The following is a 16964-nucleotide window of genomic DNA, read 5'->3' as shown; positions in this document are numbered from 1 at the left end:
AAAGAAAACCAGGTGTCGCAGGGCACAATAACATTAAGAAAAGTCGCTAGTGAAGCAAAATAAAAAGAAAACGAAAACAAAACAGGAATCGGGTTTTGCTGACACCCACCAGCAGACCGCTACGCAGTACGCATACTGATTCTGCCCAGCGAGGGACAACTGCACGTTTCACTAGCGTCGCGTTCATTCCCAGCGGTTCATCTTTGCGCGAGACTTACTCCACGCATTCACAACACTCATCACGCCCTTCAAGGAATGAACATCGCCACCGTTGCGACGCAGCTCCTCGTAGAGACGTAAAAGCACCTCTGAGGACTCGCACGACTCGCCATCGCCACTGCCTTTCACCATGACACCGTGCAATGTGCGCGGGGGGTGACGATACGCCTCGCTCAGCAGCACCTCATACAACCGAGTCGTGCCGCGTACACGGCCGGACACCATCTCTTCGTAGAGGGCCCACATGACGTCCCACTGGTGCACGTAGCGCGCACGTTGGATGAGCAGCTCATAGGTCTTGCCGTTTGGTGGAGTAGCCCACCTTGGAGGCAAGATAACGGGAGAGGCATCCGTTGGTGGAGGCGGTTGCAACGAGGAAGGAGAAGCGCCTGCAGACGTCGCTGCCGCTGACACGCAGCCGGGCAACACCGCCGGTGAACTTCTCTCGGGTGTTGTCTCCGGCCACTCGTCTGGCGACACCACCGCGTTGCCACGGAGCTCCACGAGCGCCCTGTCGAAGTCTTTCCAGTGCGACTTGGCACGCAGGAGGTAAAGAAGTTCGTTGTACACATCCGCATCGCGGCGCGGCTTCGGACACTGAAAAAACCACCGCAGCGCCGTCTCTACGCGCTCCTGCTTGTATGCCTCGTACTGCGATTTCGTGTCCGCGTTGCCCTCCACTTTGTCCGCCGCATCACCTCGCTCGGAGAGAGATGTTGCTGCTGTCGCGTTTGTCGATTCGTTCGTGCCGTGGTGCGAAGGCGGCGAGTTGGCAGGGACGTGTGACTGCAGCTCCTCCGCGGTGTGCCCTTCCAACACGTACTGTGGATTGTGCAGAGACGCGATGAGACTGGCAAAGGTCGACGACTCCATTTCGAGGTTTAACTTCGCCATCATGCGTAACACCCGCTGCGATGACTCCATAGCGCGGGAGCGGCGCAGCAGCCCGTTGAAGTCGCCCACCGCAATAACGGATTCTTCCGGATCGACTGACGCAGCGGCAGTGGCGCCGTCCGCGTCACCTGGATCTTCTCCTTCATCATCCACGCGTTGCAGTGCCTCAGCAATGCGAATGCTCTCCGCCGTACGCCTATTTGACCCAATGAGGTGGAAATGACGCGTGGTCGCCACCTGCTCCAGATCCTTCACGAGCTGACGTCGAATCTCCTTCTCCCGCTCAACGCGCGCCGTGAAGTTCTCCGCGCTGCGAACCGTGGAGGACACCATTTGCGTGGTCGCCTGCTCCAACGTGCGCGACGTGCGCCGCAACAACGCCATGAGGGTGTTGCCAGTTTTCTCTTCCATTTGGTACCCCGCAAAGCCGATTTGCTGCATGACAGACCACACCTTCAGCACCTCCTCCAGACGGCCAGCCTCTAAAAGACACTTCCACAGCATGTAGTAGTGCGCACCATTCCAGCGCGCGATGCCGCGCAGGTTATTGATGTTGATACGGCGCGCCGACGTGGCGGGTGGCAGGGCTACCAGCATCTTCTTCAACGCCGCAAAACACTCCGCCTCCCGTGCAGGGTCCACCTGTTCACTCGTCGACGACGTTTGAGCTGGAAAGGCTGCTCCAGATCCTGCACGGCCGCGGCTGGTTGGGATCAACACCTGACGGCACGCCTGGTTTACGGCGTTGGTGAAGAGCTTATAGGCCTTCGCCCAGTTTCCGTCCATCATGCAGTCTTTCAGCATGTCGTGCAGAGAGTAGTGTGCGCTGCTCCCGTTTCCCCTACGCGATGCAGTTGCTGTCACCGGGCTCTCACGAGCAAATCCACGACCACCACCAGCAGCAGCAGCGATAGTAGTTTGTGCTACGTTGTTGTGATACGACGTGCTAAAACCGACATTCGGCGCTGTTTGTGGCACGGGAGACACCACGGGTAGCGGATTAACGCGCTGCACCGTGCTTTGCTCACCCTGCCGCTCCAGCTTGGCGTCAAACTCTTGGTCCCGCTGCGAGCTCAGCGCCGAGACGCCGACGCCGCGTTCGCGGGCAATGGCGGTGTGCGTTGCCCTTGCGACGGCCTCGAAGTCCATCGTTGCAAAGTTGAGTCCGAGGTCGAAGGGGGTGGGAGAGGTGCGCGCCGACGCGGATGAGGCTGCTGCAGCAATGCCTACCGCACCACCCGCTGCGGGCTGCGTCGGTGCCGGCTGCTGCGGTGCGGCTCCGCTGGTGCATAAGCGGTGAATATGTGTGTATGCTGGTGAGCCGGCTGGCAGCACCGGCAGAAAGCGCGCGATGAAGAACAGCGCTGGCATTTTTTTAAATTCTTTTGTGAGTTTTCTGTACGACGGACGTGTGCTCAAGTAGTTGAAATTTGGGGTGAAAAGAAAGAATGGAGAAACTGTGATGTTCGCGCGCGTGTTTCGCCCCAAGCAGGCGTTGCGAAAATGAAGACGGAAGATACGAAAAGACGAGAGGAATGTCTTCGACGTATTGCAACGAAAAATAAACAAAAAAAACGGCGACGACGACGTAGACACAATAGGCCATGCTTCTTGCTTGAAGCGCCACGGTTATTCCGCAGAAATAGGAAAGGTTTCCTCTACGCACAGTCTCTACTAGCTTGAATGAAGGACTTAGACACCGGCAACAGCACAAGCCATGTGTGTCCCCCTTGCCTTGGACGAAAAATCGTGCGCGCACACGCGTACACACCGCGGTCTGTGTACTTGTAGCTGTCTGTGTTCCGATTATATTGACTTCAGTGTAAAAAAAAAGGCACTGTATGAATCTAACGTCCAAGAACAAACGGGGGGAAACAGAAATATATCGCTCAATAATCAATCGCTGCACAAGCGCCTTGCCTCTAGGGGAAAAAAATCCAACGAGCTTTATTTTTCTTTCTCTCCCTCTGCGGTTTTGCGATGGCCACAAGGGAAGGAATCAAAAACAAAAGTGTAAATTAAGTCGATCTAAAAAAAAAGGGGATTTGAGGAACGACAGAAACGGCCTCCTTCACCACCACCAATACCAGAGAAGAATACGCAGCTGCGACGCACGTCTTACATCACTATCTCTCTCTGTCTCGCCATTTCTCTATCACTCTATGTATGTATGGAACCTGAAGAGGCAAAACGAGAACAGTCGCGATAGTCTGAGCAGCTGCTAACGCTTTTTAGCAGACTGAGGCCTGCGCTTCACCAATCTCAGCGATTTCGCCGTCACAAACTTACGTACCGTCTTCTTTCCACGGTTGCTGTGCGCCTTCTTTGCCTTCTTCGCCTTCTTCGCTAGTTCTGTCTTGGTGGCAGTGGGCGCGTGGGATGCTGTTGGAGATGAACGATCTGCTTTTGCCCGACTGCCGCGCTGCGGCGAAGCAGCCGCAGCAGGCGTCTTTGCCGTCTTGTTTGCAACCGGTGGCGTTGCTGCGGTCCTTCGAGGGTTGCCCTTTTGATCCTCTGTTGCGGCTACATCGCGGAGCAGAGCCTGCTGCAGCTCCGTCGACAGGCGAGTCGACACCCTCAGCACCGACCGTCCTTGTCGCCCGCCCTGCACTGGTGTGGGCGTCATGGGTGACAGCATCACATCTGAAGAAGCGTAAGGAGACTCTGAGGGGGCGGTGGCGGACAGGGAGCCGCGGCGGCGATGCGCCGGAGAGGTTGCGGCAACGTGTGCGGCTTTCGCTCCCTTCGAAGACGGCCCCACGGGATCCGTTGTGTGCCAGTGTGGCCGCTCTGCCGTCTCGAGATCCATCGCGATCGCCTTTTGCATGCGACGTGCTGCCACCGCCCGCGTCTTCTTGGCGCTTGATCGAGCGATGCCCTCCAGGTACTCGATGTAGTAGTCACGGCCGCGATGCACCCGTGGCGGCCGCTGCGAGACGCGCTGAGAGATGGTCGACAGCTGCGGAGAGGTCGATTCATCTTCGGAGAGGCCGCTGCGCCGGCTTGCAGGCGATCCCGTCGACGGCTGTGTAGCGGACGTTCTCTCCGCTGCGGCGTCCGCCTCCTCCTCCTCCGCCCCCGACATGCGAGCCACCTCAGCAGCCACATCGGTGGGCAGCATCGCCATGAGCTCCTCCGCCTGACTCCGCCGCCCTCTCGTGGAGCTGCGAGGCGTCTGCGAGACGTGCGCGTTGGGCGTGTGGGTCAGCAAATCGGACGATCTTCCGTCCGTGGAGACGCCGTCGTCCATCGTGAGCGCCACGCTCGCGGGAGTCCTAACGGAGGCCGCCGCCGCCGTACGAGGAGCTCTTGTCGCGCTGATCGGTGGCGTGCGTGCGCTGCGACTGCGTTTGCGAGACAACGGTGAAGGCGAACCCGTCGGCTGCTTCTGCGCATCGAGCTCGCTGCTGCTACTGCTGCTGCTCTTGTTTACCTCTTCGGTGTCGTGTAGCGCGTGTGTCGTGTACACCACGGCCCCACCCTGTGGCGACACCGTGATGGTGTGTGGCCGCAGTGGCTCCACGAGGTCCATCCAGTCGTTCCGGGAGTCGAAGAGATCCTCCTCTTGTGTGCCGCTGTTGGTGTCATTGTCCACAGCGGTCGCAGCCGTGGCCGTAACAGCGCTGTGGCCGTGGCGAATCTGCGCAACACGCTGCTCCTCCTCCGCTTCTTGGTGTGGATGGATGTATCCTTCACGGAAGGACGCGGTGGGGCGCTCCGCTGCAGCAGCCACCCGCCACGCCGGAGCAGGGCTGCGCGAGTGATGCACCGTTGGCTGCGGCAGCGGCTGCTTTGGTAAGGCGACCTGCGACCGCAGCGAGACCGGCCTGGGCAGCGGCGATTCTCCACTTTCCTCGCTCGGCAGCGCATTTTTCTTGAGGCTTCCCGGTAGGCACTCCCGTTGGTCAGACGCAATTTGCGGGGGACGCGGAGGCGGTGTGGGCGTGCGGGGCACCTGAACTGGGCTGATCGTCGGCGGGGGCACCACTGGGGCCGGCTTGTGGGGGTGCTGAATGAGGGCTTGGTGGCCACGGGTGGGCTGCACCAACACCAGACTGCTGCGACGACCCTGCTCTGCCGGTGCCACTGCGTCGTTCGCAACGTCATCCGGCGAAGTAATCGCCAGCTCCGTCGAGGCCTCAACCCGAGGCGTGTCCTCCTCTCCCTTCGCTCCCCCAATCGGCGATGCCGGTGGCGGAAGGGGGGTACTCGCCTCATAGGCGTGGAGGGGAGGGGGTGTGCGGGTGCGGCTGCGGCCCTGCTCAATAGCCGAAATCTCGCGCTGCAGCGCGAGAAACTGAGCCGGCACGTGTGACGTGCTTGCCGCGACGTTCGTCACCATCGCCACAGTCGTGGCCGTGGACCGAGTAGCAGCCACCGTTTCGATTGCAGGCACAGCGGGGGTAATGGGGACACTGACGCAATCAAAGAACATGGCGGACTGGGCAGCGACGTCAGACAAGGCAGGAGACTCGACCATGGGCTGCTGCGGCGCGGCGGCCTGCTGAGAAACTGAGGTTTCGCTCTCTACCGCAGCGCCACTCTTCGCCCCGTTGCCAGAGAGTGACGCGGGGGAGGGCCGATTGAAGTCCCGTTCGACGCGAGTAGAGCGCGACTGGCGACGCTGATCGTGCTCGAGGGCGGCCAAACTCATATCCACGTCCTCCGCCGTCACAACGGGTGAGGCGGAGGAGTTGCCGTTCGCCTCACTCGTGCTCGGACCACTCTCTCCCCACGGCCGCCGTGGGGCCTGCGCGTCGGAACGAGTCTGCTGCTGCTTGTCGCCCATCAGCTTCTGCACGCTGTCCTTCACGTTCTGCGGCGTCAGGACGGGTGACTGGAAGGGGTTCGAGATGGGCGAGACGCCGGTGGTGCGGCTGCCGTTAAGGCTCGTGTCGCCCGACGCTTTGGACATCGCCACGGCGGTCGACCGAGTGCGCTTCTCAGCAGAGGCCTGCAGGCTCGCCATGACGTGCTGCCGCGTCGGCGTCGGCGAGAAGGTGCGTTTGCCTCTATGTGGCGAGACTTCATTGCCTGTCGCATTGTCCTTCGAGGTGACGTCTCGTGCACGGCGCCCCACCCCCTCTTCTTCTTCTCCCCCCACTGCAGTCACCCGTTCGGCGGGCTTCTCGCGCGCGTTGCCTGTGCCGAGGGAGACGTCCAGGCTGTCCAGGAGATGCTGCGCCGACAGCTGCGGGGAGGCGCTTGTGCCTTTTCCTTCTCCTGCCTCGTCCGTGGTAGAACGCGGATGGGGTTGACGATGAGTGGGAGACACCTCGCGCTCACTGGGCGTCGGCCGCCCACAGCGGCGCCGTTCGGCAGAGGCGAGCACGCTCTCCCCGTACTGCCGCTCCGTCGGCACAGGCGATGGGGTGTGCGTGGCCACGCTCAGAGGTGACGTCGACGTCTCGACTGCCGTCGTTTCCTCCTCGTTCATCTCCTGCGGTGGATACGACGACGGCGGTGGGACAGTTGGCGAAGTTAACAACTCCGCACCTGCCTCACGCTGTTCGAGAACGCCCTCCTCGTTGGAGAACCTCTCAGAGACGTCGCCATCCTCCTCGTGCACGTCGTCGGCCACCTCCCTGGCGCGGCGCTGTCCGTCCTGCGCGCCGGCCAAGATGCTGCTGACGATGTTCTCTGTCGTGGGCCACGGCGAGGCAGATGGCGCGGCGGTCACACGCGCGTCCCCGCCAGCAGGTTGGGAGGAGAGGGAGACAGGGGTGGGCCGGTCACAGCACTTGTGATGAAGGGAGTCGAACTCGGTCATGGGTTTGTCGGACAGCGGGACAGGCGTGGGCGGCGGCGAAGTGGTGGGACGCGACGGTGTTGTGCGACGATGATGCTGCGAGTGCTCTGGCGACGGTGTCGGGCGCTCACATCCGCAGGGGCGGCGATTCGCCGAGGCCTGCACGCTTTGAATGAGGTCCTGGGAGGTCGGGGTGGGACTGACCTTGGTGCCGCGCGTCGGCGATGGCGTGCGCAGCTCCATCGACCGCGACGCAGAGGCGTTGTTCGTCGGCGACGCCGACCCGTCATCTCGTTTTTCACGCTCCTTTCGCGCCACGCTCTCTGCGTTCTCCTGCTTCCCTTCCTCGTGGTCGCGCGACATCGCAGGGGTTGCTTGAGCCCCGCGACGCTTCTCTGCAGACGCCTCGAGGCTGGCAATGATCTGAGACGGAGTGGGAACAGGGGAAGCCTCATCGCGCGCGCCGTCGTCAGCAAGATTATACGGCGACACGATCTCTTCGGCCTCGTCCTCGTGGTTCTTGTCCGCGCTGACGTTCTGTGGATCCGCGTCCTCGATGACAGCAGAGGTGGCCTGCGTTGCCGTGTCACGCACGACAGGGGTGAGAGAGGTGGACATACGCGTGACGGGGCGCGGCGTGCGGAACTCTCCCACCGCCGGTCGGCCGGGCGTGCTCACGCCCTCTTCCTCTTCCTCTTCCCTCTCCTCTGCCGGCGGTGCTGCTCTCTCGTGGCGCCCTCTTGCCAACGGGGTGGTCGAGGTGAAGCGAGGCACCGCGAAGGTGTTGGAGAAGCCGACGATGCCCGCGGCGTCAGCGTCACTGCCGCTTTCTGCCGATTCATTGGACGTCTTCTTCTCTGCTGTGTTGCTCGCCGTAGGGAACGGCGGAGGTATTGGTAAGAATTGCCGTCCTCCCGCACGCGGCACCTCGCGCTCAGCGTCTGGTTCTGCATCTGCGCTGTCAGCTGTGCACGCGTTGGTTGATTCTACACCCGTCGTGCTCGGTGCCTGCTTTTCTGGAACGGGGGTTTGCGCTGGAACGGGTGCGTTGTGCTGCATTGAAGCGTCGCTACTGCTGTTGGTTTCCGCGGCCAAACCGTGCTCTTCTGCGCGTGTCCGCTGCGGTGCTGGAGAGTGGGGCGACACCGTGCGCGGCATCGACGCATCTCGGGCCGCCTTGCGCCGCACCGAACTCACTTGGTCCAACGTGTTCACCTCACGAAGGCTGGGCGAGGGAGGAATGAGCAGCCCCGTTGCCGATCGCGGTCGGCCGGCAACCACCGGGGTCGGGGCAGGACGAAAGGTCATGGAGAAGCGCATCGGCACACGTTCTGCGAGGGACTCCTCGTCGGCGCGGCTCCAGTGCAGTTCCCGATGGACGTTGTCGCCTCGCGGCGGCGTAGACTGGACGGACGTCGACAGCGGCACCGGTGACCTGCCGTGACGGCTGTGGCTGCGTGGCGGGCTGTTGGTGCCGAAGCGCATGACGGGCGGCTTTGTGCTCTCGCGCTCCAGCATCTCCCGCCGCTTCCGCAGTGCCTCTTGCTGGTGCAGCAGCTGCGACGTCGTCTGCTGCAAGAAACGTGGAACTTTCTCATCGGCCATGTGTGAGGGTTTTTTTTTTTGGCGTATAGGCGCAATTTAGCAAAAGCAAAGGCAAAGGAGCTTTTCTTCCTCGCTCAGATACGTACAAGGGCGTTGCAGTCGCTGCGGTGTGCACACGCGCAGGTTTCTGTATGTCCAACTCTATCAATAATAACACTAATAAGGCAAAATGGACGATCTAAAGTGCTGAATGCGTTGCTCCACACTCCTTCGAGGCACGCACGATGAAGGAGAAGAACGAAGCCGAGCAACGTGCAAACAAACGTGAATCAAACACCCGGAAAAGGGAACAAAAAAGCGGGAGAATGAGCGAAGGAAGTCTTTTGAGTGGCGAATACGCGACGTGCAGCAGTGCTTCAGCAGGCAGAGAGCCAAGGAGAGAATCGAATGCAATGCAGGCGTGAATTCAAATGGCTTCGTAGAACATTGTCACACAGGTGAAGTGATTCTTCTTTCGCTACCGTTGTTTTATAAACTACAGTTGTAGGTTACCGCTAGACAAGGAATAAAACCCCCGAAAGAAGCAAGAACAACGTCCATGGAAAAGCTGTCTGTGAACACGTAACTACGCGCAGCAACAGCAGTGCGCTTTAAACAAAAACAAAGCACCAACAAAAAAAAACAAAATCCGCAATTGCGGGTGACGGTAGCGTCTTGCGCTCATGAAATCTGCCGCGCAAATCTAAGAAACTTTTCGTAGAACACAAACGTCAACACGGAGCGCGGCACCGCCTGACAGAGAGAGGGCACCATGCCGCGGTAGAAGGCTACAAGGCCGCCGCGTCGCCACACCGTCTTGGTGGACTGGGCGAAGGTTTCGTACTGCACCTCGCCGGATCGCGCGCGGTGGTCTTGCAGGCGCGTCTTCACCACTAACAGTGGCTGGCAGATGAGCGCAAGCACCACCTTCGTCAGCGTCGAGCACGTGCACACCTCCACCACGGACAGCTCGTTGCGTCCTGTGAGACTCATGGTAGTGGATTTGATCGTATCGTACAGGGGCAGATTGAAGGCGTTGGGGATCGCCAGCAGCATCTGCGCTGACACACCCCGCCACAGAGAACGCAGACCGGTGGTCTTGACGGTGTAGACGAAGCCGTGACGAAACGTGCGGAAGTTGCGCTGCACCGTCTCCGTCCGCGCTGAGGCCTCTTCCAGCTGCATGCGGGTTTTCAGCAGCCAGATCGGATTGCACACCACCGCGGAGGTGCAGCTAGCCACAATCGAAAAGCCGAAGCGCTGCACCAAACTCTTCCACGAGGCGCTCCCAGACCCAACGGAGATCGTCCCTTTCGACGTCTCCTCTTGACTGGACGTGCCAGTCGGCCGCTGCTGCTGCTGTTGCTGGTTATTCTGCCACGTTTCATACCACGCGCATTGGCAGCGGTAGAAGTACATGTACACGCCCCAGGCACAGACGGTGCCGAGGACGGAAACATGACAACCGCGGAAGAAGGCTCGCGTGCCGCCCTCCTCGCGGTAAATGAGCCGAAACGCGGTGGTGATGCTGTGGTAGGTTTGGCCGTTGTGCTGACGGATGCGCGTGTCATCCTGTGACATGAAGCGCATGCGCACGACATCGATGGGGTAGAGAAGGATCGTGCTCGTCGCCCCACCCAGCTGGGAGGCGACGGTGTGCTGAATGAAGGTAGCCTTTGGCGGCAGACTCTTCTTCCTCTCCGACATGTCTGCGCAAACAGGAAGATGCGGAGGCTTCAAATAAAAGAAGAGAAGAGAAAAACGAATCTCACCACCCTGAGCGATCCCTACGAAATGGGTAGCGTCAGGTGTGTGGTGTCAGCTGCCACACTACGTTACCGAAGGGCGGAAGAGGAGGCCGTGAGAAGAGGGAAATGAGCCATGAAGTGGGCCATGTGGGCCTCAGAAACTGAGGCGTTGCAGGCGCATTGGAAGAACAGCGCAAGCCAAGAAAGAAAAGGTGATTTTCAGAAAACCGGCAGAAGCGCATTCGATTTTTTCGAACCGCCGGTGACGCACACGTGAATGCCATTGACCTCTCCGTTGCTTCCCGCTGACGTGGCGTGCAGGAGACAACTCTTGCGTATCCACTGTGTTCGTCTTCTCTCTTGTTCTTGCTTATCGACAGCGACTGCGTAAGTAATAAGGGTGAAAGGGAGAAAAAGAAATGCAATGTGGAAAAGGGGGCGTGAGATGAGACTCACCAGAGGTACCTGTGGTACCTCAAACGTACGTTGAGAAGAATAAATGCCGACACTCGGCGCCGCGGAAAAGCACATGAGCTTAACGGAAGAAGTGGCCAAAGAACCCTAAAAATGCTCTCTTCACGAAGCGATACAGGACAGTCAGCCGCGTGCAGCTACCACGCCTTCAGCCCGGTCATAATTACGTTCCCTGCCGGCTACATAGCACGGAGAGCGCTTTCTCGTACATGACGTAATGCAGCAAAGATCGGGGCAGGGAGTGTACGAGGGCGGTGGTGAATCCGCGGTACATGCCACGGGCCCCCCGCGTCTTGAGCACATTCGAGATGCTCTGCGGAACGGTGCGGTACTGCACCGCCCCCAGAACGGCGCGCTCGTCCTGCATTCTCACCTTCAGCATCACAAGCGGGTGAGAAAGGATGAGAATCCAAATCTTTGTCAGGGTGGAGCAGACGCCAATCTCAAACAAGTTCAACTCCGTCGTCACGGCATGGTGCCAGCGGTACCGCAGCACCAGCCGCTTGAGTGTGTCGTAGGTGGGAATGCCCAGCGCATTAGGAAACATGAGACACAGCTGCAGCGACAGACCTCGCCACAGTGAACGGACCCCGCTCGTGGACACCGTGTAGCGGAGCCCTCTCCAGAAGGATCGGTAGTGATTCGTGCGGTTGGCCTCCTCGAGCTGCATGCGTGACTTGATCAGAAAAATCGGACACGCCACGCAGGACGAGACGCCGCTGGAGACGACGGACACCGAAGACCGGCCTAGATAGGACGTGTACTCGGTCACGTTGCACAGCAGACGGTACAGGTACATGTACACACCCCACGCCACAATGGCACCAGATACGGCCACCGGACACCCACGAAAAAGGGTTTGAATGCCCTCCTCCTTGTAAATCACGGACAGGGCGCGCGGAATGGACTTGTAGACCTGGCCGTTGCTCTGCCGCAGCGCAGTGCCGTCCTGGGCCATGAATCGAGTCTTGAGAACGTCAAAGGGGTAAAACACACATGTGCTGCCCGCGGAGGCAAGCTGCGAGCTGATGGTGTGGAAGCCTACCGGTGCCTGCCGTCCGATGGCTTGTAGCGACGTGGGAACCGTTTCCCCCTCCTCCGTGTCTACCTCTTCTGACTTTTCCATTGAGATGGTGGAGTGCAGCACGTCCCCGATGCGTGTATGCACCACTGAATTGCTGCCGCTGTGATCCATCGGAGCGTCTAGTGCGTTCAACAGCTTTACCGAGCCTTCACCAAAATTTCCTGAAGCCATCATTTCTAGCGCGACAGGAGCTTGCGCTAGTTATCCTTCAGCAATAATAATAAAAAGAGAGAGTGCTACGTCGCCGTTAACCGCCAGTTTTTCGCTTGAGGGTACGTTGGACAATTATTGCGTCTACGGAAAATGATTATTATTAACAAAATGGAAAGCGAACGCTGAGCTGATGAGAAGAAAGACGCACTTCGCCGTAGGAAACACTGTTTTTTTTTCTTTTAAGCAGGCGCTTTAGGAAATGTGATATAAATGCAGACGAACGAACGATTCTCCCCACATCTACAAACAGCGAACTGAAAGTCGGCAGTCTTGGACGCTGACAGGCATTTTTTTTTTTTGACGAGACACGTATTCGCACTCAAGAGAGTACAGGGAGAACAAAAAACAATAAAGAAAAGAAGGAGTAGAATCCAACAGATACAGATTTCCCCCTTGCTGCTTCGTATGAACAGTTTTGTGGTTGTTGTTGTTGTTGTTTTTGGTCGTTCACGGCAGAGTCACATTTTCCAGTCAAAGTATACGGACTTACTCCCTGAGAGCAGCAGGCACCACCAACAACGAGTTTTGAGTCGTTGAAAGTCCTTCCCAACTTGATGGGTCAGGCTGGAGAAGCTCGCTGGAGTGAAAGGGAAACCAATTTTGCCGATCACACACAGAGAAAACTCCTCTGAGGTGTGGTGGAATCCAATCTTTCTTGATTACTATTATTATTAGTCCCTTACGCTGGTTAACGCCGAAGGTGCGCGTCTAGCAGCAACACACAGTCCAACGTAAACGATACTTTTGCGTTATACGTTGATTAACGCAACAACTGACTCGCAGTAACAATCACGTAGCCCCCTCCAAGCTCGCTATGGAAAACAAAAGTGCAGTGCGTCCACTTCCGCCTGAGTGCGATATGCAGCCAGCAGAAAAAAGAAATAGTCGAAATGCTCAAACGGAAAATGCACGCATACCCATAACTACCGAAGGCGGCATCGTGTTTTCGTTAAGCGCGCCCCTGCTCCGTCACCCCTGCCGTGCAGAGCCCTGGGATACCGACACAAGGAGGAGGGGGGTGGGGAGGGAATGCACGAAGAGGCAGACTCCTCCCCCTTCCACACACACACACACACACACATACACACCAAGAAAGGTATGTTTAGTGAAGCTGCCCGCCTACGCACTAGCGAACGGGTTTTGCAGCGGCTCCTCCACCGTCAGCGCCGCGAAGCCGGGAATCGTCGCCTCCCGCGTGCGGCGCTCTTCGGCTTCCTGCATCTGGTTCTCCTGCTCCGCGCCCCACACCTTTACCTCGATAAGAAAGTCGGCAAACTGGGTGCGGAAGCGGTCATCATTAGTGAAGTTCGCGTAGCACATCTCGACAAACGTCTCCACGGACGAGCCGGTCAGCGTGGGGATCACCGCAAGATTCTCCATCAGGTACGCCGCAATGGCGTTCTTGCCGATGGTCGGTGTCTCCACAGGGACCATCGCCGAGACGGAGAAGAGCTTCTGCAGAATGCGCACGTGATAGGGAAAGCCAGATGCGTGGAGGGAGTCCATGGAGGCCACCATAACATCCACCATAATGCGTTGCATGTAGGCCGTGTAGAACACCTCGGCGTACTCGGATTTGACGACGTTGTCCAGAAACAGATCCAGCGTCTCGAGCCCGGTGGACATGGTCGGGTAGTCTGTGTGCTTGATCGCCCAGAGCATGCCGGACACGACATCCTCGTGGTTCGCCGTGTAGCACACAAACGCCTCAAAACAGTTCTTATTGAGCGCCTGCAGCAGTTTGAAGAGGTTGACACGAAAGTCCGGGTGGCTCTCCATATCTTGCGCGATGATCGCCACGGTGGCGTTGAAGGTGTGGTCCAGAATGGCACCGCAGTCGCTCTCGATGCGGCGGCCGAGCGTGTTCACGCATGCCGTGGCCAGCGCCAGCGCACCCGGCTCCTTCGCCTCTGGAATCGCGTTCTCGTAGTCTAGCAGTACCACAGAAAAGGTGTCCGGTAGACACGCCGTCGCGATGAAGTCGAGCTGCGTCGCGTGGCTCACGAAGCGCTCGAAAATCTTCAGAATCTCGCGCTTCGCAAACCGCACCAACTTCATGTCCTGCCGGAACAGAGCCGCCTCTCCCATCTCGGAAATTGTTTTCGTCTGCGCCTCGGAGAAGGTGCGGTAGAAGCCGTAGAGGTCCTGCGTGATGGACATCATCTCGTACACAAACACGTCACCGCACGAGTCGGCCACGTTGGCGAAGACACGCAGGTAGTGCAGCAGTTCTGACATGGCGTCGCTGTTCTGGCAAAAGACCGATCCCTCCGCCGCGGCAACCTGTGTGATGCCCTTGAAGGACGCGTTCGTGTCGACGAGGAAGGTTTCAAGCAAACTGGAGCGCTGTGGCTCCGTGGGCGCCGCGGCAACCATGTAGCCGGCTGCGTTGAAGCACGTTTGGATCTGCTGCAGCGACAACATCTCCGTCACGGAGGACCAGTTCTTCGCGATGTCCGCCGCCAAACTCGACCCGCCGTTCACCTCCGTATACTTCGCTGCGAGCTGCTTGCTCAGCTTCACGAAGGTGTCTACCGCCATGTCCTGCACGCCGGGGAACTTCTCTCGCATGAACTGGAACACCTTCTTGGTGACAGTTGCAAGGAAGGTGATGTGGTTGCGGAGGTAGCGGGGGTACTGCCCGACAATAAACATGACGTCGCTCGCAATCACGGCGCGGTTCTCCTTGCCGCTCATGCTCTTGAAGAGCGTGAGAAGATCGGTGATGATCTTCACGAAGAGGTCGCTCTCATCCTGCTCGGAGAGCGCCATCGAGATGGAGCCGACGGCCCAGCAGAGGGTGTTGCAGTTGTGCCACGACCACTCGCTGTGGTCCACCTGCCGCTTCATCAGGTCCGCCATGATGTTGCGCGTGTCTTTTGGGTCTAGGTGGGTAAGAAAGACGAGCGTCTGCCGCATTAGGTTGTACATCTGCAGCTCCTCGACGTCACTGACGTGCTCGCGCCGTAGCTCACCCTCCTCCTCTACAATGATGATCTCCTCCGGTTTCGCCATTCGACGGATCAGCACAAATCGTACGTCGGAGAGCACACGCTGCAGCTTCGACATCAAATTCTTCTTCACGGCGCTCGCAGGCGCACGCAGCAGGTGGTCACCGAGCCACCACCAGTACTCCACACAAGACTTGAACAGCTCCTTCTCGTAAATGTTGCTCATTCCCACCAGCATCTCGTGGCACGTGACGAGCAGAAGATCATCGTAGGAGATGTTGCTGTAGTAGTGCCGCAGAAACGCAATGAGCAGCAGATTTAGGCTTGAAATGTACTCTTTGTCGACCAACGAGCCTTGCTCGTACAACGCAACGGTGCGCTCCATCACGGAGGAGTGCGTCGTCGGCAGCGCGCTTAAAATGTGACCAAAGGCGGCCTTGAAGGTTTCTAGAATGAGTCGCACCTGCTGATCGCCGGTCGCGCCACTGCTAGTGCCGGCCGAGCAGATCTCCGTTAAGCAGCGCACCGCCTCGGCACGCACGTTCTCGTCACCGACAACGAGTGTGGCGATGCTCTGCAGCACCTGTTCGTTAAAGATCACCTCTGGCGTCATCCACGGCACGTACACCTCCAGTGTCGCCAGCGCGGCCCGCAGCAGCGCTGTGTCCTGCGCCTTTACAATTACCATTACGCAGAGCTCCATGATGAAGCGAAAGTCTTGCGCCAGCGCCTGTTTCTTCCGTTCCACCCAACGCGAGGTGAGGGACTTCTCGCCAAACTCAAACACCTCCTCGCCTACGAGCCGTAGAAGATTTAAGTTGTTCTCCACCATCGGGTCGCTGGGCGAAGCGCTGGTGCTGATGTCCTGAATGAAGGTTGGCCACCGCACCGGCCACTCGCGCTTCGCAATGGACACGAGCGTCATGTTCATCTTGGTGAGCAGCGCACGGCTCTGCCGGATGTGCTCGAAGCTAGTGCACTCCCGCACGATTAGGTTCACCACGAAGTTGCGCACCGCCTGCTGATTCGCCGCCGAGAGCGTGTTCCACCGCTGCAGAATGGTCTCCTCCAGCACCTGTAACGCGAAGAACCGTGTGCCGGGGTTCTGCGACTCTGTGAGGAGCTTGTCTACGCGGTAAAACGCGTCTGGGTTTGACTTGAACTTCGTCAGCACCTCCTGCGCCTCCATGATTTGCGCGGGGCTACCGGATGACATGCTCGTCACTACCTGATCGAACTGCTGGACATTCAGCGGTTGTGAAAAGTCTAAAATTGTTTCCATTGTAAGCACGTCCGAGCTGGGGAGCGCTGAAACGAGAAAAGGGAATAAGAAAAGTTGTGCAACGTTATTCTGAAGAAAAAACCAACAACAGAAGAGAAAATCAAAGGTGACCCCTCCAATGACAAAGAACGCGAAGGTGAGTTATCTCTCTCTCTCCGTCTTTAGGTGATGCAAGTGTATATATTTATCCTGCTTGATCTGCGTAGTGTGGATTTACAGCTATACGTACCGTGAAAGCGAGTCTATAGTATCTTGTAAGTGCGGAGGGATGCGCTTTGCATGTCCGCCCTGCCCTCTCCTTTTTCGTCGTGGCTATGCGGGCAGCAGGGAGGCAACAAAAAAGAGTTTCTCGCAAGCGTGGGCCGCCCTCGTACGTGTGTTCTATCGCGTGAGCTTAACACGAAGGAGCGGTGATTTGTGCGGCGTTGCGGGAAAAGACGTCGATGGGAAGACAGTGAGAGAGTGTGCAATGAACATTAAGTCCAGGGAGGAAAACAGGCGGACCAAAAAAGAAAGGGTGCACTTGCGCAATTCAAAATACACGAACCAGCCCTGAAAAAGCAATCGCTGTTAGAAGTCAAAGCGCTGCGGTGCTCGTTCTCTCGTGATCGGCGCCCGTTAAAGCACCGAACCGCCTAAACTGCCAGCAAACCAAGAAGACGAGATTATGCGCGACCACTGCAGAGACGACAACGACGTCGGCTGTGCTTCGCCAGCTGTTGCGGAAACCGATAAGCGTGGCAAGCCCATGTCTCGAACAGACAAG

At 58.3% G+C, this 16964-nt stretch overlaps 5 protein-coding genes across 8 annotated transcripts; all 5 read right to left on the bottom strand.

Moving 5' to 3' along the window:
* Positions 1-183: 183 nt before the first annotated feature.
* Positions 184-2572, bottom strand: ABB37_01160 (putative mitochondrial kinetoplast polyadenylation/uridylation factor 2; the record flags this gene model as incomplete). 3 transcript variants are annotated; one of them, XM_015797559.1, is made up of 1 exon in its annotated part: positions 184-2572. In XM_015797559.1, exon 1 carries the CDS (start codon positions 2482-2484, stop codon positions 184-186), a length of 2301 nt encoding a protein of 766 aa, XP_015663079.1. In that variant the 5' UTR covers positions 2485-2572. The 3 variants fall into 3 exon arrangements, with proteins under 3 accessions (XP_015663079.1, XP_015663080.1, XP_015663081.1); XM_015797560.1 differs by having other exon boundaries at positions 184-2529; XM_015797561.1 differs by having other exon boundaries at positions 184-2511.
* A 762-nt stretch (positions 2573-3334) lies between these two features.
* Positions 3335-8677, bottom strand: ABB37_01159 (hypothetical protein; the record flags this gene model as incomplete). The annotated part of the gene is made up of 1 exon (XM_015797558.1): positions 3335-8677. Exon 1 carries the CDS (start codon positions 8465-8467, stop codon positions 3335-3337), a length of 5133 nt encoding a protein of 1710 aa, XP_015663078.1. The 5' UTR covers positions 8468-8677.
* A 450-nt stretch (positions 8678-9127) lies between these two features.
* Positions 9128-10278, bottom strand: ABB37_01158 (putative mitochondrial mitochondrial carrier protein-like protein; the record flags this gene model as incomplete). 2 transcript variants are annotated; one of them, XM_015797556.1, is made up of 1 exon in its annotated part: positions 9128-10278. In XM_015797556.1, exon 1 carries the CDS (start codon positions 10151-10153, stop codon positions 9128-9130), a length of 1026 nt encoding a protein of 341 aa, XP_015663076.1. In that variant the 5' UTR covers positions 10154-10278. The 2 variants fall into 2 exon arrangements, with proteins under 2 accessions (XP_015663076.1, XP_015663077.1); XM_015797557.1 differs by having other exon boundaries at positions 9128-10224.
* Positions 10279-10831: 553 nt separating this feature from the next.
* On the bottom strand, positions 10832-12244 carry ABB37_01157 (putative mitochondrial mitochondrial carrier protein; the record flags this gene model as incomplete). Its single annotated transcript, XM_015797555.1, has 1 exon — positions 10832-12244. The coding sequence occupies exon 1, from the start codon at positions 11924-11926 to the stop codon at positions 10832-10834; it is 1095 nt and encodes a 364-aa protein (XP_015663075.1). The 5' UTR covers positions 11927-12244.
* Positions 12245-13084: 840 nt separating this feature from the next.
* On the bottom strand, positions 13085-16593 carry ABB37_01156 (putative exportin 1; the record flags this gene model as incomplete). The annotated part of the gene is made up of 1 exon (XM_015797554.1): positions 13085-16593. The coding sequence occupies exon 1, from the start codon at positions 16196-16198 to the stop codon at positions 13085-13087; it is 3114 nt and encodes a 1037-aa protein (XP_015663074.1). The 5' UTR covers positions 16199-16593.
* Positions 16594-16964: the final 371 nt, after the last annotated feature.

Source organism: Leptomonas pyrrhocoris, assembly GCF_001293395.1.
Source record: "Leptomonas pyrrhocoris isolate H10 chromosome Unknown, whole genome shotgun sequence".
In the NCBI taxonomy this organism is placed as follows: Eukaryota; Euglenozoa; class Kinetoplastea; order Trypanosomatida; family Trypanosomatidae; genus Leptomonas; species Leptomonas pyrrhocoris.
The sequence above is the reverse complement of the archived record's forward strand: the minus strand, read 5'-3'. Positions and strand labels throughout refer to the sequence as shown.